The 27,978-nt window shown below is 42.6% G+C and overlaps 1 protein-coding gene and 1 long non-coding RNA gene across 4 annotated transcripts in view; one reads left to right on the forward strand and one right to left on the reverse strand.

Moving 5' to 3' along the window:
• The window catches only part of LOC142007954 (uncharacterized), a 117,028-nt gene that overhangs the window by 28,576 nt on the left and 60,474 nt on the right, over window positions 1–27,978 (reverse strand). The window lies entirely within an intron of this gene.
• On the forward strand, window positions 270–27,215 carry TMEM196 (transmembrane protein 196). 3 transcript variants are annotated; one of them, XM_074986191.1, is made up of 5 exons: window positions 270–416; window positions 18,325–18,381; window positions 20,665–20,919; window positions 22,768–22,841; window positions 24,220–27,215. In XM_074986191.1, exons 1-5 carry the CDS (start codon window positions 270–272, stop codon window positions 24,224–24,226), a joined length of 540 nt encoding a protein of 179 aa, XP_074842292.1. In that variant the 3' UTR covers window positions 24,227–27,215. The 3 variants fall into 3 exon arrangements, with proteins under 3 accessions (XP_074842292.1, XP_074842291.1, XP_074842293.1); XM_074986190.1 differs by lacking the exon at window positions 22,768–22,841 and having other exon boundaries at window positions 270–434; XM_074986192.1 differs by lacking the exon at window positions 22,768–22,841.

Genomic DNA, 27,978 nt, shown 5'->3' on the forward strand with positions numbered 1-27,978 from the left:
CAGCCGCCTGGTAGGGCGCGCCGGAGGATTAGCCCGGCTGGCCGCGGCGGCTGCGGGCGGCGATCTGTCCGGCTCCGGCTCTCGGCGGATCCCTGCGCGGCGGAGCAGAGGCGCCCCTGCCTGGGGGATGGCCGGCCCCCCAGCTGCGGACCTGGCGCCTGGCCGCTGAAGGGGGAGGAAGAAAAGTTTGGGGGAGCCCGCGGGCGGGAGGCGCAGGAGAGGAGGCGGCTGGTTCGTTTGCCTGGCTGAGGAAGGATGACCCAGGGAGGATGTGCACCAGCAGCCACATCATCGGGAGCCTCTTGGTGCTCTCCGTGCTGGAGATAGGGCTGGGGGTCTCCAGCGTGGCCGTGGGGGCCGTCAGTTTCAGCCTGGTCCTTGCAGAGCATAAGCCTCAGCTGGGAGACTCTTCTCCGGTATGGAGCGGGGTGTGTGTACGTTAGCCATTTCACTCTCTTTTCCTCGGGCTGGGGATGAGCTTCAGGTCCTGGGAACAAGCCCCCCTCCTGCAACACCCCGCTTCCCCTGCAGCATGCACGCCCGCCTGGCAGCCATGCCCATGGGTAGGGGTGCATTGGGGGGGCGGGGGTTCCCTCACCCTCTTTGCTTTTGCAAACCGCTTTACTGTCACCGGCCCTCTTCCTTTCTGGGGTGAAATTGTCCCCGGACCCTCGTGTGATTCCGGCGTTGGGCCCCAGCTTGCAAAACCTGAAACCAACGGAGGTGGGAGGGTGTTTGCTTCTTAAAAGCCAACAGGCCCCAGGTGGCCCTGTCGGCGGGCAGGAAGAGCTAATGGTTTCTTTAGCATAATGGCCGGGGCATGGCCTCGGGTGTCAGAGCTGCCGGGGGAGCAAAGAAAATTAGAGTTCTTTGGAGACTTACACCATTGTCTAAGGATCAGGGACAAACTGAGCTGCTAGAAAGAATTTAGCGAGAAAAATACAAAACTCTGGGCAATTAACATCTAGCTGTGTCCCCTGTCCCTCCAGGCAGCATTTTTGTATGCTCCACATCTCAGAAGACACTGGATATATTTTTAGCTTGAGCTTTTTGTTTAGTAAGTGCCTACCATCAAAGATAGTAACTAAACTGCAAAGTCAAACTTGCAAACAAGGAATATCCAGGTTAAACACAAGTGAGCATTTTTTAACTCTAATGCACTATTGGGCTGTGATTACACAATATTGTTTAAGGGACTGTTCACTTTCTAGTTAGTGAGAAGCAGGAACACTCTTGATTAGTCTCCGCTGGTGAAATCTCAGGCAGTTGTTACAGGTCTCTTTTCCAAAGGGATTAATATAATATTATCCTTGTCATAAATAATTATAAATAAATGTCTGTACATAGTGCTGCTAATATTTGTGATAATGTACAAACATAGTGAGGCACAGATCCTGCCCCAGGCAGGAGACACTCACAAGAGAATACAACACACCTGACAACAGGTAAAGGAGTTACCAACAATAGTGCAGTTAAAGGGCAAATTCTGGTTTTAAAGAGTGGCAAGGATTGCTCAAAGGACTGTGGTTAAGGAGAATTTGAAGACCTATGGTAAAATCAATGAGTGTTTTGCCATTGATTGATAGGGAGCTAGGATTTCATCTTAAGTAATAAAAAATTATAATTAAGAAACATTTCCCAGCAACATATATTTCCTATGTGACAGCCTTCTGTCAAATAGACTAGTTTTGCTCCTTTATAATATGCCTTCAGCAAACTATTCTGCTCTCTGTAATGGATAAAATGTTATATTTATATTGCTTTTAACTGGAATGTAAAAGTAGAAATCTTGGGCCTGATCCTTCCCCTCAGCTGCACCACCTCTGTACCTGTCATTGCAAAGGTGCTGTAAAGATGTCTTAGCCAGGCTGCTGAGGATTCCCAGGCACAGGGGGAGTAGCTAGGCAGCCCAAAGCTGGCAATAGGAGAAATGTTCAGAGTGTGGGATATGAAAAGGGAATAGCCAGAGTGCCACTCTTCTCTGGAGCACCATGGCTGATAGAACAGCTTTCTGGGGGTATCTGTAACTAGACACAAACTAGAACAACTGCACCCAGCTTTGCCCTGAAAGCTGATCTGCCCTCTTGCCAGCTTCAGGACTGCGGTGCACCAGAAGTGCTGTAGGGTCACTTTTCCTCCCCATTGTGTCTCCACTGAGCATATCATGGCTAGACCAGAGGTTCAGGCTCTTTGTGTGTCATACAAAGTAACTGTTCTGAATCAGTGCTCTGGAATCAAGGTTTTTCCCTTAGTAGGGAGAAGCAAAACTACTATTTAAACTGCCACGCTCTAAATCACTTGATCTAAGATTAATAATATCATGTTTCCAGCAGTCTTGTTATCTAAAAGCATAATGAAAGTCCTTCGACCCAGTTGAGTCCTCACTTAGATAGATATAACTCAGCCAAGGACCAGTGAAGAGGTGGTTACTATGGAAACCTTATCTCTGGTGTTTGTGGATTTTACATTATGCACATTATATCTGTATCTGTCTATCATGACGTATGAGATTTAAAATCCACCAAACATCAGAATTAAGGTTTCCATGGTAACCAACTTTATTAGTTTACAGTAGAAACTGGGCCTCCACTAAATAACACGTGTGGTCAGAACCCAATCAATGGTCCTTCCTGATGTTTTCAGTAACATTACTACAGGAAACAAGATATTCACACAGGTATAATGTATGCATATATATGCAAACCAGGTATGCGGCTGCATCTGAGATTAATATGTGTTAATATTGAAATGACAAGTCATCTCAACTTAGAATTCAGTAATGTTGAGTCTAAAGATTTGTAGCCCTCATATTAAAAACAGATGTTCTTGTTTAATAACAGCTGTCTTGTTTATGACCCCAATACAGCAATGTACGTAAGCATGCGCGTAATTTAAAGCATGTCAGTAGTCCCACTGAGATCAATAAGATTAGTGTTGAGTGCTCTGCTCGACTGAAGCCAGAGTGTTCTACACAATGCAGGACCAAACTCGAATGACCTGAATAAGTGGCAATGAAGCAAAAGGAAGATGTGAGTGAATCTGAATCAGGGTACTCATCCATATTACATAGATGGCAAAACATGTTACAAATTTATAATTCCACCCATGTAATTGCCCTGATCTCATTGTTGATGAAATTGACCTCTATTAGGTTAAAAGAAAATTAGTAGATAAAAATATCCAAATGGAAACAGTGCTATGACTGACCACTTTATCTATTTAACTATGCATAAAATATATAATACATGTGGGCTTTTTATAGAATATTATGGTGGCTGCTAGATTATCAAAATATTTGACTACTGTTGACGTACTATTAATATCTGGATTTTTTTCCTTCTTGTTTTTCTTGCCCTGTCAGAATTTATTCCAACTGCTATAGTTAGTTTCTCCAAGGCAGTAGAAATCATGCTGCATTTCTGAATTCCACCACTTAAAATTCGGTTGTCTGACGTACCATAGAAACATATCAACCAATAGCAGGATCATGCTGGAATACTTTCGCAAAAGTATAATGAGCCTGAGAGAATGCACTGCAGTGGTTGTTGCACAAAAGAAAAATCAGAATAATATTCTTTCAAAAACTGTTCCTATATAACATAACTAAATATTAAAAGTTGTCAGATATATGATAGTCAAGAAGGAATCAAGTTGAGTCTGTATTTAAAATACATTTATAACTATAATTCTCAAGTGTATATTGGCCTGATTCTCATTTACATAGAAATGGCGTAGAGAGCCTTATTAGCCAAGTCTACACAAGCCGGCTACTTCGAAGAAGCCATGCCAACTTCGAAATAGCGCCCGCCACATCTACACGTGGCGAGCTGTATTTCGAAGTTGAAATCAACATAAGGCGGCGAGACGTCGAAGTCGCTATCCCCAACAGCAGATGGGAATAGCACCCTACTTCGACGTTGAACGTTGAACATCGAAGTAGGGCACGTGTAGACGATCCGCGTCCCGCAACATCGAAATAGCGGGGTCCGCCATGGCGGCCATCAGCTGACGGGATGAGAGACGCTCTCTCCAGCCCCTGAGGGGCTCTGTGGTCACTGTGTGCAGCAGCCCTTAGCCCAGGGCTTCTGGCTGCCGCTGCTGCAGCTGGAGATCCATGCTGCATGCACAGAGTTTGCAACCAGTTGTCGGCTCTGTGGATCTTGTGCTGTTTAGTGCAAGTGTGTCTGGGAGGGGCCCTTTAAGGGAGCAGCTTGCTGTTTCCCCGGAAGTGCTAGTCCACCCTGTGACCCTGTCTGCAGCTGTTCCTGGCACCCTTATTTCGATATGGGCCGCTTTGGTGTGTAGACACTCCCCTGCAGCGCCTACTTCGATGTAGTGCTGCCCAATGTTGACGTTGAACGTCGACGGCACCAGCCCTGGAGGACGTGTAGATGCTATTCATCGAAATAGCTTATTTCGATTTCGCTACATCGAAATAAGCTATTTCGACGTAGCATCCCCGTGTATACGTAGCTATTGTGTAAAAGAGACTCGGCCCCAGCCCCTGTACCTACATCCATCAGAAAAATACACACACAAACTATGTCTTCTGTCAAATATTCCATCTATCTCCACTCATCTGGAGACACCTGATGATGCCTTTATGGTTATGACACTCACGAATAGGATAGTTTGCTCATGCATGAAGACAAATGTCAAACTTCTAAGTGTTATGCATGCTCTGAGTGTCCGATCATCTTTCCACGTTTGTGATTGTTGCAGACTTATGTCTTTCTTTCCATTAAGAACCTTCAATGTTACCAATTTATAATCTGGTTATAGGAATTTGCTCCAAGTTGATACTTGGAATACCTGGTTATTGAGAGTGTTTTTTGTTTGGTTGTTTGCTTGCTTTTATTATTTCCAAGTTTTCAGAAAAGCAGTTTAGCTAGAATGGAACTACAATGGAATAAGGGTAAGTTTAGACTGTTAAAGCAAGGTTGGTGGTCTATAATTTTAAAAACTGAAAGTTTTCCACTTTTACTTGTCATTGCTGACTAATTGTTTAGTTTACTGTGGAAAAGAAAAGTCAAACTATAGGATAATTTCAAATGAACCCTCAAGCCATTCATAGGCTATGTCTAGATTGCACGCTTCTGCTGCTCCGGGAGCCTTCTGCCAACATCCCAGTCATCTTCATTCAACAAGAAAGCAGGGATGAGTTGGCAGATGGAGCTTTCCTGACATTTAGCGCCATGTGGATGGGACAAATGTCAGGAAAGCCTCTCCCAAGAGAACTGTTGGCAGGAGATAGGCAAATGCATTGCACAATTTGCATATATTTTGTCAACAGTTCTCAGCAGTCTAGACATAGCCATAGTATTATTTAACATGAGGGCAAAATGCAGACATTACTACTTTATTTCAGAATATGCCTTACATTTTCATAGTCATAGATCCATAGTTTCTGGGGCCACAACTACGACCATCTGCTCTAATCTCCTACAGAGCAAAGGCCATATAATTTCCCTGAAATAATTCCTAGAGCATGTATTTTTAAAGTCCAATTTTTATTTTAAAAATCTACCACCTCCCTTGCTAAATTGTTCCAGGGGTTAATTATCGTCATTGTTAAAATATACACAGGTTGAACCTCCCTAATCTGTCACTTTCTTGTCTGGCAACATCCATAATCCAGCATGATTTTAATTAGCTGAATGACCACTTATCATGGGTGTGGCCAGGTTTCCTGTGGTCTCATAAAGTTTGTTTACAGCCACCTGTCCTGGCTCTTAGTGTTCTGTGATGTTGTTTAGCTGTAATTTAGCCCTAAATTCTTCTAAAATCCCAGCAAGCAGTGGAAGGATTGGTAAGGTGCTAGACAATATTTACCTCCCATGGTCTGGCAACTTCTTTTGTTTTTCACCAGTCATGTCCTGAGGGTGCCAGACTACAGAAATTCAACCCGTGTTTTATTTCCAATATAATTTTGTCGAACTTATCCTTCCACCCATTGGACCTTATTATATATTTGTCTACTAGTTTGACAAGTGCATTCTCAAATATTTGTTCCCCTCAGCATCTATGTAAAATTTGCCATAGTTTTAAGAGCACTGCTGAATAGGGGTGGATTTAAACAAATGTTTAAATCTTTTGCTGACCTGAGATCTTCATTGATAAGCTAGAAATAATCTTCTGATTCCATTTTTAAGGAAAGAAAACTTAACACAGAACATACTTACATACTTCAAATGAAACATCCGATGTGAAGCAATAATATTCTCTGTATACAGTGAAATTTATTCTGTCATTCAGCAATGAGGCCTGTTTCAAATGCTACTGAAGTCATTAGGAGTGTTTCTATTGACTTCAGTGAGTTTTTGATATAGGCCACTAGGCCCGCAAGCAAGCAGGGTGTTCAGTCATAACCGCGTTGGAATTTGTATCCCCATAAAAGTATTGTTTTGATTAATTCTGATGGGGGAGCTTTTCAAAGACACAAATTGTCAATTATGCACCTAAATCCCACTGAAAATTAATACAAGTTAAATGCCAAACTACCAACTGTACCTTTGACAGCCTCTCCCAGTATGCTTTGCTAAGATCTGAGAAAATTTTTCCATAGGTTTGGGTCTGAGAGGGGATGTTATATGTTTGTAATCTCATTTTTTTATGGCTGACCTTCTTTCTGTATGGTGTGCCTACCTGCTGGATTCTTTCTCTCTCTGTCGTGGGTTTACCCTCTGTCTCTTCCTTTTTTATTCCTAACTTGGTTTTCTTATCTGTGTGTTTGAATTTTGCACTCTTCGTGAGCAATCTTTTAAACGTTTGTCCATTGCATTGCACTGTTACTCAGAACAAGGGCCCCTAGTGATTCCAGACAACTTCTTTGGTCAGTGCAACCATTTGGAATTTCAGCTTCTTTCTCTCTTTTCTCCAGTGAAATAGTTAAGTTGCTTCAATATCAGGATTTTCTTTCTTTAGTCTTATTGAGTTTACTGTTCTGGCTTTGCACATGCCTCTCTATTTCTGACTGCACGACTTAGTCAGGAAGTTTGTAAAGTGATGGTTTGTGCTGCTTAAGATCTTTGGAGACAGGACGTAATTAAAAAAAAAGTCGTTTTTGTTTGGTTTTGTTTTCTAAAACCAGGCCTGCATTTGTATTTAGGGATTTCATTTTTAAATACCTTCCCATATTAAGTTGGAAGCATGGGTCTAAATAAAACATATTTTGTGCTGCTTACTTTACCCTTCAGTTGAGGGGTGCCATTATCCTAGGCTTGTTTCTTCTGTGTAGATTCTGACAGGGATATGCAGAACCAGAGCAGAGTTGACAGGGAAGAGCGCTGTGAGAGTAAAAAGCAGGCAGACACATACCTCTCACTGCCCTCAGCCAGAGGAGGCTAAGAAGGCTTTGGAAATAAACTCCATGTCCCAGAAACAGCCCCATCCATACTGGACCATACCCAATGGGTGTAAGCCCTGTATAATGAGCTAAAATGCACTTGGAAGTTTCCTGAAGGCTCAGGGCTGCTTGCTGCACAACATATATTCAGCAGAGGCTGCTGTTGGTGTTTGCAGCCTGCTGGAATCTCTAGGCACAGCAGTGGTCTGGCCCTCCACTGCCCACATATAAATTTGCCTGTGGTGTGGACCTTCAAAATTGTGGCCCTGCCATGAATTCTCCTCAGTGGGACTTCTGATGGTAGTGCTTCAGTTTTGGTTGCAGGCTCTTCCTCCTTTCCCATTGCCTGGACGAAATCATATCTGAGCAGCAGGAACCATCACAGCAGTCAGAAAAGCAAACAGATTGTTAGCCATTATTTAAAAGGAATAGAGAAAATGTGGCAGAGAGTATCTTATTGCCTGTACATAAATCCACATTATGTCCACATCGTGACTACTGCATGCAGAGGTGGCCACCTCATCTCAAAAGAGACATCTTGGCATTGGATAAAATTTGGAAAAGGGCAACACAAATGATTAGGGATATGGAATGGGTGTAATATAAGAAAAGATGGAAAGGACTGGGACTTTTTAGCTTAGAAAAGAGGAAACTAATGGTGGGGGGAATGTGATAGAGTTTATATAATCATGATTGGTATTGAGTATGTAAATAAAGAAAAGTTATTTACTTGTTCCCATATCACAGGAATGTGGGACATCAAATGAAATTAATAGGTAGCAGGTTTAAAAACCAACAAAAGGAAGTATTTCTTCACAGAACACACAGTCAACCTGTGGTACTCCTTGCCAGAAGATGTTGTGAAGACTAGGACTTTAATGGAGTTCATAAGAGAATGAGATACATAAAGGATAGGTCCATCAATGGGTATTAGCTAGGATAATGGTGTCTCTGGCCTCTGTTTGTCAGAAGCTGAAAATGGGCAACAGGGAATGGATTACTTGGTGATTATGTGCTCTGTATATTGCCTCTGGGGCACCTGACATTGGCCACTGTCAGAAGACAGGGTGCTGGGCTAGATGGCCCTTTGTTCTGACCCAGTATGGCTGTTGTTATGTTGTTATGCCTTTCCTCGAGGCTCTGACTCTCATTCTCATGACAGCAGCAGTGGTGGCTTGCAGCTTTGGCTTCAGTGCCAGCAGCTGGGGCTCTGGTGAAAGCAGACATGATCTCTGTGCTAGTAGCAATACTGGTGCATGGCTAAGGCCAGAGGGAGCAAATGGCACAGCGGAGACCTGGGTAGAAGGGTCAATGGGGGAGCAGAGCAGGGATTAAACAACAGAGACCAGTAGTGGGGTGTGAGGGCAGTGAGAGTTTATTTGAATGTAGGACATGTGGTGACAATAAAAACCTGCTCTACAGCCCATTTTTTTATTCCTCTGCCACCAGACCATGGGAAAAATATATGTGAGGCCTGGATGAGGTAGTCTCCAGTCAGAATTTGCTTACCTTGTGGACTGTGAAATCTGCTACTAGCACTTGTTGAATGTCCCTGCCTTAGTTCTTGTCTACTCAGGTAGTTTTCCCAGGCTGGTTCCTTTTACTTGTCCCCATCCAAGAAAGATTTTGTATTTTGTCTCAGCCTGAGACGCGTACATCTGGGCACTGAGTCATCTCATTTTTGTAAGGAGTTTAGGTATTACGGTGAAAGGCAATATATAAAGCACTTGAGATTTAAAAAGGAGTCAGGCAGATCAGAGGCCTATAATATCATTACATCAGTGCCCCTGAGGGCATATTTTAGTTTAAAAACTTCATTCCAATTGTTTGATATTGTCTTTGCCTCCAGGATTATAAATTCTCTCTCCTTTGATATGCCTTGTGGTACAGCTCCAGCCAATGATCTTATGGTGCTTCCGCAGCAGGGAGTACTGTATTATGTGCAAGTTGTAATCTATGCTGTGTGTACTGGCAGACAGTGAGTGGTGACCGCACAATCCTCAGGCTAAGCTCCCTTTCCCTTTGTGCGGCAAAGAAGTGCTCTGAATTTTTTGCATTGAATCAGTGAGGACAGCAGGGTGAACTGATCTGGGACAGCTGGTTGGGCAGAGCTGCAAGGTTGCACTAGTCGTCTTTCAGGCTTATTACCACTAGGAAATGAAATTTATATTTAAACATGACATTTAACAATGGAATGAGGGGACAAGAGGCTGACCCTGCCGGTAAGTGTAAGAAGGATTGAGTCACATTTGGCATCAGTCAACTAGCTGTGAGAAACCCTGTTCCCAGTAGCTCAATAGTTCCACATCCAGCTTAAATAGTTTTAGTAACGATGAAATATTTGGCTATGTCTATACTAGAAATTGTCTTCGCACAAAACTTCTGTTGACAGATTGCGGCCAGACTGCCAAGTGTATTGAAAAACCAGATAGACAAAATGGCCAACTGGAAGCTCAGCAAACAGGGCTACCCAGTGTCTCGGAAGCCCTGTCTGTCGACAGAAGCCCCTCCACTGCTGCAGAGAGTCCACACTTGCTTTCTGTTGATGGATTCTGATGACAGTGGCCTTCTGCCTCCTGGGGGAGCAGCTACAGACAAAAGTGCCATGTTCTGTCAATTTACTAGCAACAGAACACATTGTAATGTGGACGTTCCATGAGTTTTGTTAACAAAATGGCCATTTTGTCAACAAACCCCTCTCATGCAGATGCAGCCCTAGAGGCCAGCATCGGAAGGTTACAGCCTGACAGGACAGAGAAGTGGCTCCTGTTGCCTTCCAGCTGGCAATATTGTGAAACCTAAGAGTTCAAAACCCATACAACAAATCAAAACAAACAAACAGAACTGTGCGCAAGCCCTGCTTTCCATATACACAGCCTTGCGCCTCCCATGTACATTACATCACAATAGTCAGTAAGGCTACATCTACACGTGCAGCCAACATCGAAATAGGCTATTTCGATGAATAACGTCTACACGTCCTCCAGGGCCGGCAACGTCGATGTTCAACTTCGACGTTGCTCAGCCCAACATCGAAATAGGCGCAGCGAGGGAACGTCTACACGTCAAAGTAGCACACATCGAAATAGGGATGCCAGGCACAGCTGCAGACAGGGTCACAGGGCGGACTCAACAGCAAGCCGCTCCCTTAAAGGGCCCCTCCCAGACACAGTTGCACTAAACAACACAAGATACACAGAGCTGACAACTGGTTGCAGACCCTGTGCCTGCAGCATAGATCCCCAGCTGCCGCAGAAGCAGCCAGAAGCCCTGGGCTAAGGGCTGCTGCCCACGGTGACCATAGAGCCCCGCAGGGGCTGGAGAGAGAGCATCTCTCAACCCCCCAGCTGATGGCCGCCATGGAGGACCCAGCAATTTCGACGTTGCGGGACGCGGATCGTCTACACGGTCCCTACTTCGACGTTGAACATCGAAGTAGGGCGCTATTCCTATCTCCTCATGAGGTTAGCGACTTCGACGTCTCGCCGCCTAACGTCGAAGTTAACTTCGAAATAGCGCCCGACGCGTGTAGACGTGACGGGCGCTATTTCGAAGTTGGTGCCGCTACTTCGAAGTAGCGTGCACATGTAGATGCAGCTTAAGAATGAGCCCTTGAAAAAACCTTCAAAACTATATGGGAAAACACCATAATTCCATGCAATTATGAGTTCCTGGTTTGCTAATCAGACAGTGCTGGACAGAGCTAACCCATAATCACCCTTGACTTCCGATTCTCTCTAAAGCTTTCTGGGGGGTTTGGGCTGGAAGAAGCAACTGTGGTATGCAGGCTAGAACAGCAGTTTCCTGAGTAAGGTCCCTACATTCTTCGCATTTTGTGTAACAGATTTGCACCTGTTCCATTGGGTCAGGATATGCCCCCAGCAGGAGAAAGAGGGCTGGATTTGGCCATATATATTTGTGGGATTTTCAGTTTCATGAAATATTGTCCAAAATCCATCTGGTCTATTAGAGAATTTCATAAAACTTGTTGTTCTGTTAATGGAGAATCCTTGCTCTGAAAAAGTCCTGAGACTGATGCACAGCAACTCAAAAATACAATAATAGTAAAACTCTACACTTGCCATCCCAGCATCTCAATGTGCTTCATGACCCTTAGCAAATGCAGCCTCACAGCATGCTTGGAACAGAGTCAGGAGACATGGAGTGTGCTGTCAAAGAGCACACAGGAAGCCTGTGGCACTGCCAGAAACAGAACCAACAGTTCTCGTAGCCCAGTGCCTTAATCACAAAACACTCCTTTCTCCACTTTTTGTTAAGAAAACCCCCTTGATATGATAAAAGGCACCAATTCCTAGGGCATCTTAGCACCTATTTAATATCTTTTTTAGAAAACAACAGAAGGGCTTAGTGGACTTACAGCAATGGCTCATTTTTTTAATTCTTTGGACTGCCACTGAAAATGTACCTTACCGCATTGGTTTAAGTTAACCTGATGGTAATATTAACTGGTGGAGTTTGAAGAACAATTTGCTGTGTCTTGAAGGACAGTAAATCAACAGTCAGTGTTTCTAGTTGGTGGGTTCCAGTCCACATGAGCAATGTGAATCTGTAACTCTTCAGTTATTAGGCTGGCAGAATATAAGGCTGCTGCCAAATGCTCAGGGACCAAAGATATTGCTGCAGTTTGCACTAGCTGCAAGCAAAGGAATTACTTTTGATTGTAACTTGCTGTGGAGGGAACTGTAATAGTCGAGTCATGATGGGTACAATGTTCACAAGGGCTTGATATTGGCTTAAGTCTGGTTCCTCAGAAGTTAATGGTGAAACTCATTGGCTTCAGTGTAGCGAAAGCTTTTGAAAAGCCCATCCAATGTGACCTCTGCCATGAGATTTGTAGCTAAATCACCAAAAAGGCTGCTTTGAAAACAGGGCAAGTTCTGCTTTTTGCATAGTTAAGCTATATTTGATGTTGAAAATAGCACTGATATATTTTTTCAGTTATTTGTATAAACTTGCTATAATCCAAAATGTTTTTTTTCTCTAAACATTATTTTTCTTTTACTCCTATCAAGTTGTCATGGGAGGGAAACAAAATTATTTGTTCTATTTATATTGTATAATCATCAGGTCTGAATGAATGAGATTGTTATGAAATTTCAGACAAGGAGTTGGCTGTATTTTCTGTCTGGATGCTGAGAATCACTAAACACCCCATATAAAATTACGAAATGCATTATGACATAAACTGAAGTTTGCCTATAATGATAGGACTTTGAGTGAAATTCTAGAATCCTATGTAAACTCTGCATAAAAGAACTTCATGGTCATGTCCTGCTCAGGAGCTGGAAGTCTATAATTTACCTAACTTGAGGCGTAGGCAGGATGGAGGGGTGTAGTGAATCATCTCAGTGTCCTTCTAATTGGTACCCCAGGCAATAGTGTGTAGTAGAAGCTGCTGTCACAGACCTAATCACAGATCTACTGGTTTGCTTCTTGACCCACTCCAAATTTCCCCTTTGTTCATTAATCGCATTTTTCTTATGCTATGTATAGTGCCCTGCCAAATCAGGGCCATAAAAAACACATCACGGGCCAGGAAATCTTGTCTTGGGCTACGAAATCTGAACTTTGTATGTTTTTACTCCATAATGTACAGATTTCATGGGGGGAAGACCAGTGTTTCCCTAAGTGGGGATACTGACCCAAAAGTGAGTTGCTGGTTGGGTGGGAGGGTGTCACAAGCTGAGTTCCCTCCAAGTTAAATGGCCACACAGCTGCCTAGTAAGCCCTGTGCTGGGGTGCAGGCCTGCAGTGGGAAGCAATGTCTCTCTTCAAGCCCCAGAGTAGCCACAGTGGGGGAGAGGTGTCTCTGCCCACCAGCCCCATTACGAAGCTAAGGTGGCCCAGGGAAAGGCACCTGTGCCTACTGGCCCCATTGTGGAGCTGCCGCAGCTGGGGGAAAGCTCCCTCTGCCCGCTGGCCCCAGTACAGCACTCCTGTGGCTGGGGAAGAGACATGTCTGCCGGCTGGCTCCAGTACCTCTGCCTCCTAGTCCGAGCACAGAGCTGCCACTGGCCAAGGAAAGACACCTCTGCCTGCCAGCCCCAGCACAGAGCTACCCCAGAGCTGCTGCAGGCCTCCGACCCTGGCTCCCACCCATCTCAGCCCAGCCCTGCCCTGCCCTGCCCTGCCCAGCTGAGGGACAGGCACCCCTCCCACAACCAAGTCCAGTGGAGCTGCCACTGCCATGAACAGCTGCCTCTCATCTGGTCCCAAGCTTCTGCAGGGAGAGAGGTCTGGGGAGTCCTCTCCCCCTGAATCAGCCTGAACCCCAAACCCCTCATCCCCAGCCCTGCCCCAGAGCCTGCCCCCTCAGGCAGAGCTTTCATTCTGTATCCCAGCACTCTGCCCTGGCCTTAGTTCCCTCCTGCAACCCAAACTCTCATTGCCAACCTCACCCCAGAGCCTGTACCTTCATCAGGAGCTTCGTCTTCCTGCACTTCAACCTCCAGTTCTAGCCCTGTGCCTTCTCACTCATTCCGCTCCTCCGTCCAACTCCTGTCACACTCGTCCATGTGTGGAAGGACTTTTGTTCTGTGATACGTCACCTCCATATTGGTGCAGTAACAAAAGTAATTCCTCATTTGGGCATAAAAATTGGAGGGAACACTGGTCACAAGGGCTATGTCTGGACACTGGGCACTATTTTGGGATACAAAGGTGTCCTAAAATAGTTGCCCCCACCTATTGCAAAGTGTCTGTTGTCATGAAGCAGTTTTTGAGATAAGGGGCACACAGTTCCGGCATTCCTGTAAGCCTCATTGCATGAGGAGCACTGATCGGATGCCTTGAAATAGGGCTTTATTTTGGTACGTGGCACCATTTAGACAGTGCCACATGCCAAAATAGCCTATATTGAAATCTACTTTAAATAAGCTATGCAATTTGCATAGCACAAATCACATGGCTTATTTCAAGGTTAGGGCACCATCTAGACATAGCCAAGGTTATTTTAGGGAGGCTGCCGTATAGCCACCCCTACATCTGCACTGGCTTCAAAGCTGGGCGGCAGAAGAGCAAGGACTATTGGCAGGGCACTCAGCTCTGAAGGCCATGCCATACCAAGGACAGCCCAGAAGTAGGAGCAACAGTACCGCAATTTCCCCACAGTAACCTCGCAATTCCCTCACACCTCCTTTCTGCATCAGAACGCCTACAATCACAACACCATGAAACTTCAGATTTAAATAGCCAAAATCAGGAAAGTTACATTTTTTTTAAATCCCATGACAATGCAATTGACTAAAATGGACCATGAACCAGGTAATAGTGAATAACAAACAAAACCCAGTTAGTACTACAGCATGGAATTGTCTCAGTGAACAAATTAAGGGCTTTTACTTTTGTGCTCTGCTAAGTGCAAATGCTTCCTAAAGACTATTTTTTGGTTCCAAGTTGTGTATTGGAACTACTGAGTAACTGAAAGTCTCAGGGCATAGCTGTGTTAGGCTGTAACTTCAAAAACAACCAGCAGTCCTGTGACTCCTTAGAGACTCGCATTTATTAGGTCATGAGCTTTGAGAACCCTTTCAAAAGCTCATGATCTAATTAATTTTTTAGTTTCTAAGACACCACAGGATTGCTTGTTATCAGTACCTGAAATATTTGATATGCAAAGTTCTGTGAAAGAAGAATGCACATATGATATAGCTTATACAGACCTTCCATGGTAACAGGTATCAGAGAGGTAGCTGAGTTAGTCTGCATCTTCAAAAGCAACTAGAAGTCCTGTGGCACCTTGTAGACTAACAGATATTTTGGAGCATTAGCTTTTGGGGGGCAAAGACCCACTTCGCCAGGGATGGTTTAGACAGTACTTGGTCCTGTCATTGGGGCAGGGGGCTGGACTCGATGGCCTCTCGAGGTCTCTTCCAGACCTAGTGTTCTATGATTCTATGACTTCTTGCTGTTTATACAGACCCTACATTTTAACATTATTTTTGCAAAGCACAAGGACCAGGCCTATCTTGCAATGCTTTCATGCATATTAAGGGCCAAATTGAGGTTTTCCATGGAAAAACTCTGGAGGAATGGAAAAGTTGGGTGGAAAAGTTCATGGCTTTAAATCTATGTAGTTTCGTCCCAGTTTTTCTGTGATATGGGAGGATGAAGGGTCCTGTGGCACCTTATAGACTAACAGAAAAGTTTAGAGCATGAGCTTTCGTGAGTTAACTCACTTCTTCAGATGCTGGTCTAAATATTGGCATATTGAGGAGCCATGCGGGTACCCATAGCTGTGCCGCTGATTTGAAGGTATATATTGTCACCGAATCTGAAATAGTTGTGTGTGAGTATAAAGTTGCAGAGCTCAGCCGCCAGATGTGCTGTAGCATCATCAGGGATACTGTTCCTGACAGCATTTATTCCATCTTTGTGTGGGATGTTGGTATATAGAGCCTCTACATCCATGGTTGCTAGGATAGTGTTTTCTGGTAGGTCACCAAGATATTGCAGTCTTCTCAGGAAGTCAGTGGTGTCGCGGAGGCAGCTGGGGGTGTTGGTGACATAGGGTCTGAGGAGAGAGTCCACATAACCAGACAGTCCTTCAGTGAGAGTGCCAATACCGGAGATGATGGGGCGTCCAGGATTTCCAGGCTTGTGGATCTTGGGTAGTAAGTAGAATAACCCTGGATGGGGCTCTAGAGGTGTGTTGGTGTAGATCTGTTCTTGTGCTTGTGCAGGGAGTGTCCTGAGCAGACGGTGTAGTTTTTTAGTGTATTCCTCTGTGGGGTCTGAGGAAAGTAGCCTGTAAAATCTGGTATTGCAGAGTTGTCTGGAAGCCTCCTTCTGGTAGTCAGACCTGTCCATGATGACAGTAGCTCCTCCTTTATCTGCCTCTTTGATTATAATGTCAGGGCTGCTTCTGAGGCTGTGGATGGCATTGCGTTCTGCACGACTGAGGTTGTGAGGCAAACGATGTTGTTTCTCCACAATTTCTGTCTGTGCGCGTCGGCGGAAGCATTCTATGTATAGGTCCAGACTGTTATTTCTGCCCTCGGGAGGAGTCCACGTGGAGTTATTCTTCTTGTGCTGCTGGGAGGTTGTCTGTGTAATGGTGTGTTGGTCAGTGTTGTGTTGAAAATATTCTTTGAGTTTGAGACGGCGAAAGCAGGCTTCCAGATCACCGCAGAACTGTATCATGTTTGTGCGTGTGGTGGGGCAAAAACAGAGTCCCCAAGAAAGGGCAGACTCTTCTGCTGAGCTGAGTGTGTAGCTGGACAGATTGATGATATTGCTGGCTGAGTTAGTGGTACCACTGCTGTGGCTCTGTGTGGCAGGCAGGAGTTTAGAAAGTTTGCAGTCCTTTTTCTTCTGTATAGTAGTGAAGTGTCTAGTGTAAATCTCTTGTCTTATTTTAGTAAAGTTCAGCAGCGTGGAAGTTTGTGTTGAAGGTTGGTTATTGATGAAAGACTCCAGATTGGAGAGCTCTTTTTTGATGTTCTCCTGTTTGTTGTACAGGACGCTGATCAGGTGGTTCCTCAGTTTCTTTGGCCAGCATCTGAAGAAGTGAGTTAACTCACGAAAGCTCATGCTCTAAACTTTTCTGTTAGTCTATAAGGTGCCACAGGACCCTTCGTTGCTGCTACAGATCCAGACTAACACGGCTACCCCTCTGATACATGGGAGGGTGAGTCTCACTGAGCACAGAAAAAAAGAGAGTAGCCCTCTTAACTCAGAAGTGTGTGGATAATCAAAGAAACCCCACGCACCCATGGGCTAAGATGGCTGTGCTAAGGGTAGCTGAAGAAGGCCCGGTGCCTACACAAAACTACGTACGCTACCTTCGACAATTTAGCTCTTTCAGGAATTGTACTTCTTTTGGTTCCTTAGGCAAATCTGAATTAACATCTTGTGGGGGCATGAGAAGCCATTCACACAAAGCAAAAGGGACACAGACAAGGCTGAATTGGGTTCGTTCAAAAATAAAAATAAATGTGATCACAAAACTTTGTTTGCACAATACAAGGCTCCAGCATTAGCAGTTCATCTTATTTATGAGTGCAGGATAAACCTCTCTAATCTGGAACTCTCTTGTCTAGCAAAATCTGTAATCCAGCATGGTTTTAGTTAGCTGAAAGATCACTTATCATGGGTGTGGCCAAGTTTCCCACAGTCCCATAGCATTTGTTTACAGCCACCAGCTCTGGCTCTCAGTGTTCTGTGCTGTTGTTTAGCTGTAATTTACCCCTAAATGTCTTCTAACAGACCAGTAAGTAGTGGAAGTGTTGGTAATGCACAGCAAAATTTTCTCATCCAGTGCTGGGCAGGTCCTGAGGGTGCTGGATTAGAAAGGTCCATCCTGTACTAAATTTGGGTAAAAAAATAGCTCGTTCACATGGTATGTTATACCACTACATGTATGAAATAAGCATGCTGAAACAGGCTATAAACAGTTGTCACTATACATTCATTACGGCTCTTTATAATGTTAGACCCAGATTCTGCAGTCTAATTCATGCCAGTGAACCTGTGCTCCTGTGCTGAGGCCCACTGAATTCAGTGATGACTCATATGGGCTCCCTGAATACTTCAGTTTGCAGGATGACAGCATAAGTACTGTATATGTTTTTAAAGTATCATAATACTTGGCCAAATTCCTGATCATCGCTGCTTTGTCCAATGCAATCTCTGGGCGGTACAAGGGTAAAGGCAACAACTTATACTGGCAACATTTGTTTTTCATATTTCGTTCATCTTCATGGTTCAAAAACTTTTTTTTTCTCTTTTCATGAGCAATCACCCTCAGGCTGACTTCTCATCCCAGTTTCTTCCTGGATAAATGTGTTTACAGATGAGCTATAACTTCCTGAAAGAAAACATTTCTTATAAAAACACTGACACAATGGTAACAACTGTATAATCTTCTGTTGTGGTCCCAGCTGTAACAACAGAGCAAAGTTTAACCTCGTATTTAAGACCTTAAACTATGAAATAATTGGTATTTTTTTCCCTTGCAGTTTCTGCTTTGTGGCATATGTGGAATATTGTGCGCCAAAAAAAAATCTGGACTTGTTGTAAGTTTTTGCACTGCATGCATTATGCATAAGTACTTGAAATGTAAACTGCTGTAATCTGAACTCTTAACCCTGCAATCCTTTATTTCCAAAATGCTACTGATAAACAAAAGTCTTTGAAAAGTAAACACAGGCTGTCAAGGAAAAATAATCAGCCCTTTTGTTAACATGGCAAAGGGAGGACATTTAAAAATGGTCTATACAAGTCATGTCAAAAAATGTAGCCCCGGTAGTTATCCCTGTCTCGATTAAGAGCCTGATCCAAGTCCCATTATGGTCAATTAAAAGATTCCTAATTACTTAGATGGGTGTTGGATTGTGGCCTATCTGATCAGCATCCCAGTCCTGATGTGCAGGATTGGATCCCAGGGTTACTGCTCTAGGCTGATCCCAGAAATTCTAGATCTTCTCTGTTTTTAATAAGCAGTATTTTTTTTCAAACTGAGTCATAAAAAAGTCCTAAAATAATTACAGATGTTTTCTGTTTCATAGAATAATCTGATGTACAATCTCTCTGACTGCAGACAGATGGTACAATTGCTACAAAAGCAGCTGCAGAAGTACTTTATCAGTTAAAATATGACTCTATTTTAAAGCTCAGTGTTAACACTTATTTGTTTGAGTTTATTTAAGTATTAAAGCTGGCTATAGTTTTCTATAGGTCTGACTTGACTTTTATGTACACAAGAGTGAACTGGGGACTAACTCCATGAATGTCAGAGGAGTTATGCTCATGTAAATCTAGTAAAAGTGACAGGAGATACACTCTCTCTGTTACTTTTGAGAGTCAGTGACTTATTCAATTTCCCAAAACAGTGACTGTCACTTTTTTTTTTCAATCCTGAGGAATACTTCATTGTGTGGAGCATCTCAACCATGTCTGACCTTTACAACCCCCCTTTCTTTTGGTAATTCTGTTGGTTTCATCGACCACAAGAAATAATCCCTTATCAGTGGACCATGAACAATAGTTTGAGAACTATGCTCTCTTAAAATTACCATCCCGTTGGTACATAGTAATAGTCCACTGGGTATAAGTGGTCCATGGAGCAGTTCCATGGGTTACATAAAGTTACTTCCATCACTGTGGCAACATATCTTTCAGTCTTCAACCAGTGACTCTTGCTGCTGCTTGTAGCTGAGGCTAGAATTAGCTGAGCCCCATGCAGATGGTCTTTCAGACCAACTAAACTTAAAAAGCAGCACCTCACTGCACCTTGTAGAGTTGCTTCAGGTTTTCCTTTGTCAGATATTTCACTGGTTTCAATTCAAGCACGATTAAATTTGCAAATTATCTAAAAGCTTCTGGAGTAGCAAAAACAGAAGCTGGGTCAAACTGCAAAAAATGGACCTGAAGAGATTAGAGCAGGAGGGATGGGTTGGTGGCACTGACACCCAGGAGAGATTCAGTACCAATATCACTAACCTGCTGCACTCAAACAGAGGAAATAAATTGTACAGATGTGGAGTCTGATTCTGATCTCACTACACTGCACTGATTCTAAATGGATGTGTCTCAGACCAAAATCTGGCCTCTGAAGTTTAGCTTATTGTTTTGAATCTGGAATTTGGAGAAAGTCACGGGGTCTGAACCCTAGTCCAGCTCTTCCATTGCTCTGCTGTCATGTTGGGGAAGTCACATTTCCTTGCTGTGTCTCAGCTCTGAAGTGCAAACACTGAGCTCAGATTTACACTGCCCTGATCTTCCCTGTAGTATAGATGTACTCTTACTTCCTAAGCCAGTGGTGTCCAAAAGGGATGTAAGGGATCACCACAGCCACCCCACCACCACCAACTGCCGCCCTTTTGCTCCCACAGTCAGCCCACCCCCCCACCCTATTACTCAAGGAAGCTGCCCTGGAATGCAGCTGCAGCCACTCCGTGCAAGCCACCCAAGAACACAGCTGCAGCCACCACTGCGCAAGCCACCTAGAACGTGGCTGGAGCCTGCCGAGGCCAGAGAAGCTGCCTCCGCCGCTCCTGCCGCACTGTTGTACCACTATGTGGTGGAGCCCATGCACACAGCGCCCAGAGGGGCACCTCATGTGTTCTGAGCTGCACTTCACCACACTGTGCTGCCCCATTCAGCGCATGTGGTGAAAGGGGAGCATATTGGACACCGCTGTCCTAGACACAGGAGGTACGAGGGTTAGTAATTGATTCTTGTAAAGGGCTGTACATGAGGTGTGCTCCATCAGTGATACAGTTAGGCCAACATTCTTGTGAGGGATGGTAATCGCTGAAGAATGTCATTGTGACATTGCCTCTCCTCTCTCCTAACAGATGATCCTTTTTTCAGCCTGTTGCATCTGTGGGCTAATTGGAGGAATATTAAATTTTCAGTTCCTTCGTGCTCTGACAAAGAAGTCCACCACTCTCTATTCTTTGCAACTTACTTCTATGTCTCTTGCATGCATTGGAATTGGAGGTTGCACACTTTCTTCGTGGCTCACCTGTCGGCTAGCCAGCTACGAACAACGACGGATGTTCTCCGAAAGGGAGCACTCGCTGCATCATTCCCATGAAATGGCAGAGAAAGTGAGTTGGGCGTCTTTCTTTACTTGCTCTGCTTTTCTTGCAAAGCAACACTAGGTGTTAACATATGCAGTTATGTTATTGTAGCTGGTTTGGTCCCAGGATATTACAGAGAGAAAGTGAGGGAGGTAATTCCTTTTAGGACGTTATTTCCATAAAAGATACCACATCAGCCACATCTTTCTAACATAGGCAATCGGCAGTCAGTGAATTCAATTTTTGACTACATATGAGAAAGAAATTCTGGGAAATTAAATGTCACCTTTCCGTATAAGCTTTATTCTGCTGCACTGTCCGTGGTTATTTTTAGGTGGTGTATCTTCTCGGTACATCCATTTCAGTGAAGTACATCCATTTTCAATATAATTCCACTGTAAAACTTAGCTTCTAAATATAGCACGTCATAAATATTTGAAAGCCTTACTTATATGAATTATCATGTGCCATGCTGGAAGAAAGCATGGAATGCTTTCTGCACCTGCATTGTGCCTTGTTTCCAGGATTTGATCAACTCTTTCCTCTCCCTTCATACCTATTTCATAAAGCAGGCTATGTAACCACAAAGGGCATAGCTTTCAAATCTGAATTACTGAAGTTAAGCACCTAAGGCTGCATGTAGACACTTAAATAAAGGTAGCCCCATTTTCAGAGGTACTGAGCACTTGCAGCTTCAATGGAACTTTTTTAATGTAGGTGCCTAAATAGGGATTTACTTGCTTTATATGTAAGGTTGAAAATGTTAGCCCAAAGGAATATAGGATTCTTAAAGCCTTCTAGTTAGTGTAAAGATATGATTCTTGCCCTGTGAAGTATTCATTGTGGTGCTAGGTGTTCTGTAAGGGTGGGATGGCCTCTTTCTTTCATTAAAGAGGTATAGCATTTATGCAGCTGGGGTCAGCAGGCAGGAAGATTGGTTCTGTGTACTCATTTGCAGATGACTCACTGTGGGACACTGTGCAAATGTGCTCTGTGGCTAGTCACCTCTCTGTGTGGTATCCACTGCCTCCTGCAAAGGCACACTAATTCCTATAGGTAAAGCTTTGTGAGATGCTCAGATAAAATGTGATGTAACAGTGACACGTATGAGAAAGGGAAATGGAGGCTTTTCAGTCGGATTACGACTCTACTTTCGTAACTGAAATTAGGTTCCATGCAGATCTAGCGAATGGACTCAGCTAAAAATATTAAGGAACTGTTGTTACATTTAAAAAATACTACAATTTATATTACTTTAATATAATTCAACATCTTAATTTCTTTTGACTTCTGTAGGTAACACAGTGTAATGCATCTCCTAAATGTCCCAATAACAATAATAATAATCTCCCAGACAGTACTTTCTTATACAATAGTACAACATAATTTGATTCAGACAGTATCTTTCATGCGCTCTTTCACAAGACCATTAGAGTTAAATAGAATAGGTACTGCATTAAAATAAGGTACAGCGAGCAAATTAAAGAGGGAAGAAAAGATCAATTTCCAGATGCAATTTGAAACAAGAGAAAGGTAATGAGGTAGCAGCTGCAAAGGAAAAAGCTCTTGCATCAACAGTAAGAAGAGGACAGAGAAGAATCCTTATGCAAGATAAGAACAGAGGGAGGAACAGAAAAAGACTATGCCTGAAAGGACATGTCTTTCAAAGTACATTGAGCCCAGGGCATGTATTATAAAACAATGGAAGGCGATTTAAAAAATGAATAATAAATTAGGCCCTTAACAAACATAAGTCTGAAGTGTTTTATATAGAAGAATATTATGTATATTTATACGGATACTGTAATACAGATGTGTACTATATGTGCATAAGTTTATACTATATTTATTGTATAATTGTTATATTTATATTAGAGATTGAGGGGTATTGAAATAACCGACCTGCCCAGCTGCACGGTGGCCCCCTTGACACCAGAGTTACCTTCAAGGTATGCTGAACTCTAGGCAGCTACCATTCTATGTCCTGTAACTTCTGAAAGTCCCACCTCTGTGAGGAAGGTATAGTTTCAGCTAATCAACGTTGGCTGAGGCTGTGATGGCACTTCTAGAAGTACTGCATTTAGGACAGGTATTAATACTTAGTAGAATAATTCTTCCTGATTGAGTGCCCTGATTTGGAAGTAAGTCAAGTATTTAAGATATTCACTCAAGTTGTAGACATCCAAACAAGATTGTTTGGATGTGCCCAGCACCGGTTCACACTGCTTCTAATTTATTTGCATTTCCATGTCTTAAATCCAGCATCACTTGTAAATTTAAGTACAGCTTCATTGTTTAGAATAGAAATGTCAGGAAAATAACAACTGTGAATATTTCATTCTTAAATTATAACTATATTCCAATAGCAAATACTGGCAATAAATTAAAGTGATAGAAATGGGACACAGAGACTTACTTTGTGGTCATTTGCTCATGTGTCGCCCAGCTGACAAAATATTACTGTTTTCTAGACCAGAGATACTGAGACCTCAGGCGCAGAAGTCAAATTAGCAATCAACATTACCCAAAAGGGCCCCAGTAGTTTAAATTGGCTGGTTCATTTATTATAGTACTACATATGCATATTTGAATTGTATAGTGGAGGAAGTATTTGGTTTCTATTATTCTCACAGAAAATGACTGTCTAAATATTAGTAGTATCATATTATATTTCATTGTATTATATTATATTGGTTAATAAGCTAATAAAGCATCCTGATTGGCTAATAACTTAGCTTGGATAATAATCAATTCACACTGTTTTAATATGTGATGCAAAGAACTGCAGAAGACAGATTTAAGAGCCACTTGCAGCTCACAAGCTTCAGTCTGAGCATCAGTGATCTAGAGACTGATGGGTGGCTTTGATGACCTCATCAGACCAGTTACTACATCACAAAAACCACTTCCAGAGCCTGCATTAACTAGCACTCTTTTGAGCATCTCAGCAGAGAAGCCGAGGCCTCAGTGGACTTGGAGACCTACCTTTTCACTCCTGGTTAGATTGCCAGTCAGGTCTGAGTGGAAGCACATTGGCAGGGCAGTATGAGGAACCTTGCACTGCTGCACTCTGTGGTATGAATGTGTTCTGTACAGAAAGAATGCCTGTCTCTAGGTCAGCCAGCCTAGCCTCTTTCATAAGAAATCAACTCACATGAAAAAAGGTGAATTTTAATTTAATAATACGATTAAGCAAAGGATAAAGCATCTCTGAATGTTGACATTTGGGGCTTATTATGCATTTACGAGACCCTTAATCAAATATTTTTTCAAGATCCATAAAATAATCTTCCTTTTGATCAGCCCTTTATTTTATTCTTGTTACAGGAAATGACAGACAATATGAGCAATGGGGGACCACAGCTGATTTACAATGGAAGAGTGTATGAAAAGATTTAAAAAGTTCAAGGAAAAATATTTTTAAGATTTTCTTCTGGGCAAATGAACAGATATCAAGAGACTGAGATGAAATGGAAACAGTCATGGCTTTTGTTGCTAGAATTTCAAAACTGCTGAAGAGCACAGTTCCCTTTACAAACATATCTGAAATTTCTCTCCCAAGGATTTTGTGGCTATAAAGCATTTATTTGCTCCACCTCTTTTCCTTTTTTTTCTTTTCGTCTGAATATCTCTCCAGAATTATTACAGAAACTCAAGATGAATTTTTCAGACTCTTCTTCTCGTGAAGACTTAAAAAAAAAATCCCATTAAATGGAGAGGGTTTAACTGGTAGATTGTAAAATGAAGAGAGTGCACATTCAACTTGTAAAAGGCTTGCATTACACATGCAGAGTGCAAATGAGTGAAGGACGAGAGTTCTGAAAACAACCCTGATGTCTTTGTTTTGAAAGACAGAATGCTTTGAGAATGCCACAAATTAAAACCTCAACAATGCCTTCTTGTAAAGAAATTGTAAATACTTCCAATTTGTGAATGAAGTATATTTCGTAATTTGTTCATAATACATGACAAATAAAATGAAATCTAAAACAAAGAATAATTTCCTTTTTGGTTTGTTAGAGAGCTCTGTGACTCCAGGTGTTTGCATATTTGCGCAAAGTACCACAAGGTTCTTAGAAGAGGGTGGAGCAGAAACAGGCTGAAGAAGAGTAAGAGTGGACTGGCTGGGACAGGACTGCAAGTCAATAATTCTGTAGGCTTATAATTGTCCCTGGAGGCTATTGAAGCAAAGCTGCATCTAAAGGCAGCAGTTAGGACTAACCTATATTTCTGGAACCTCCGTAATAGGGGAGAATAATCTGCACACTAGCATGTACAATAGCTGCACGTATATGGCAAGCACAGAAATATAGACAACATGTTTTATAATATACATGAACATATGCAATATGCATGTATATACATATTTACTATACATAGACAGTGCATAACTGAGTGGGGGTGACATAAATCTTCAGCTTGAGTTTGATATGGTACATTATTTACATGTGGTGACAAAACACAAATAAGTTATGTTGGGCTTTCCAAATGATGGCAGCTGGAATCTTTATCCAACACTAGAACATTTACTGTAAGTATCACGTGCATTGCAGGAAATGAGATAAGGTGTGTTTTAGAGTTTTAGAAAATTCATTCATGCTTTTAAAAAGAATACTTCTATTGTAAAGCCAGGTGCCTTAGTTACCCTGAGAGCAGATATAAAATGCTGAGAGGGGGCCATGAAAACCTCTGAAATGATGTATTATAGCTTATTTTGTATATAAAAATGGCACAGCTTTAAAGTCTGTTTGCTTGGGATATTCTAGGGCTGCAGGGGAGATCATGTTAGAAGTTGGGAACTGTCCCTTCCTCATGTTAGGAAGCTCGCATTTCTAGTTCTACAATGATGAGTTTTATTGGACTCGAAAATCAGAATGCAAAGCCCTGACCGCACTATGGATCTTCTTCACTCCTGCAGGAGTGAACCATAGATCTTCTCTAAGGCATCACTCCTGAAAGCACTTACATGCATGCTTAAATGCATGTGAGCATGTCCATTAAAGTTAGCAGGATCATTCGTGTGCATAAAATGAAGCATCTGAATACCTTTGGCAGGGTTAGTTCATAACTGGGCATCTCAGGAGTACCTGAGTGGAAAGGAATCCCTGGGAGGCATGGACGCAGAATGGGTGGCTCTGTGTAACTACAGCTGCACCCAGTCTAAGGGGAATTACTGGGACAAGATAGGCAACAACTGGACTATGACAGAGGAGCCTTCAGAATCCAGATCGGGACTCTGTGTCTTAGTCATGTTACTCTAGTTACTATATTTGGGATGACTGCCTTACTTATGGCCAGCACTAGGTCCTAAACATTTTAGAATCCCAAAAAAAAACCAATTTATCTATCACTGAAGTAGTGACACAGTGGAGGTACCACATTGTACAGAGGTGGGAAAAGTACCCAAAAGTTATTTGGGTAAATGTGCAGGTGCTTTCACTTCTGCATACTCGAGTACAATCAAAGTGTGACGTGTGTGTTTTGACTCAAGTAATTTCCCAGAAGGACACTGGTGACTTGTACTCAAGTACATTCCTCTCCCTCCTTCAAGCAGCTGTACTTTTACTCAAGTAACTGTTTGGATATGTTTTTTACATCGGGTACTATTGTGAGTCATCAGAACCAGAAATAAATGCTTTATACTCCTGGAGAACAGCTGGGAATTTCTCATGCTCTAAGGTATTTGTTTTAATCCTAGAACAACATGAAACTCAGACATTAAAATCATGTCACGATTGTGATTAGAAACCTATTTACTTATTTTGGAGGTTTCTAAAAAGACAGGCACTAATCCTACCAACACCGTACACTTATCTTCACAAATAGGAGCAGGTCCAGGTTTGGAGCATAGTTATAAATTTTCTTTCCCCGGACGGTTGTCATTATACCAAGGTAGACTGGCTGTATGAATGGAGGATTACAAATAAATAACAGTCCAACAAAATTATGTTAGTTAGTTAGTTAGGTAAAGCCTGTTACACCTGCTAGCATGTAGGGCAGCAGCAAAGGTCCTCCATTTCTGTCTGTCTTTGGCCATTTTGTCCAGCGTGTCCCAGTTATAGTTCATTCTCCATGTCTGCCTCAGCAGTACACTGGCATGTTGTCTTGGGCCTCCCACGTTTCTGTCATCCTTCAGGAGTCCAGTGAAGTGCTATCTTCACAATGGCATCTGCCTCCCTTCTCATCCCATGCCCTATCTATCTCCAGCGTCTTCTCATGATGATAGTGGTCATGTCCTCCTGGTGGCATCACAGGAGAAGGTCCTGGCTGGAGATTGTCTTTGGCCAAAAGATGTTCATTATATTAAATTATACTAAAACATCTTTAAAAATTCAGAAACCAATTTTCTGTCAAATATGTCACATAGAACCAACAATATAAGAAGGTTTTGCTTATACTTTATGTATGAAGTATACTTTACTTATAAAGGTTTTATTGACACTTGTTTTCCATCTTTTGCAAAACTTACTTGTGTTATCACCACTTGACAAGCATAATGCAGCATACTAAACTCATGCTCAGAAAACCTTTATACCATTTCTCATTACTGTGCATGTGGCCTGCATGTATCTGTAAATAATATATATGCACACACAATTTGATTTAAGCTGTCTAGTGGCTGAAGCTATTTTTACTTGCAGTCTAATAACACTAGGTACAAAATATGGGCTGCAGAATACAATGGCTGAGAAATTACATTACTATTTTGGAATTCAGATGTAATTCATAACACCAGTACTGTCAACTCCAGGTATCCACAAATCATGTGTCAGGCCTCAAGATAACATGAGATTGGTTTGAAATCATGAGATTTCTTTTTTAAATAACTGTTGGGTTCTTTTTATTTGCCTTCTGGTGTTTCAACCATTACCATTAATCTTTTCAAACTTTTCTCTGCACTGAAGAGGGCTAGAACCTTTCTTCATCTATCAAATGAAAACTGAGATTCTTGTACAGTCACCATTCCAGAAGATTAGGCTTTAAGGAAAGCACCAAAAGTTGTGAGACTCCCGAGAGTCATGAGAATTAGCTGCACTGTAATATAAAAGTTTTAATCAGAAATTACACTGTTAAGTAATTAATAAA

Source organism: Carettochelys insculpta, chromosome 2 (assembly GCF_033958435.1).
Source record: "Carettochelys insculpta isolate YL-2023 chromosome 2, ASM3395843v1, whole genome shotgun sequence".
NCBI lineage: Eukaryota > Metazoa > Chordata > Testudines > Carettochelyidae > Carettochelys > Carettochelys insculpta.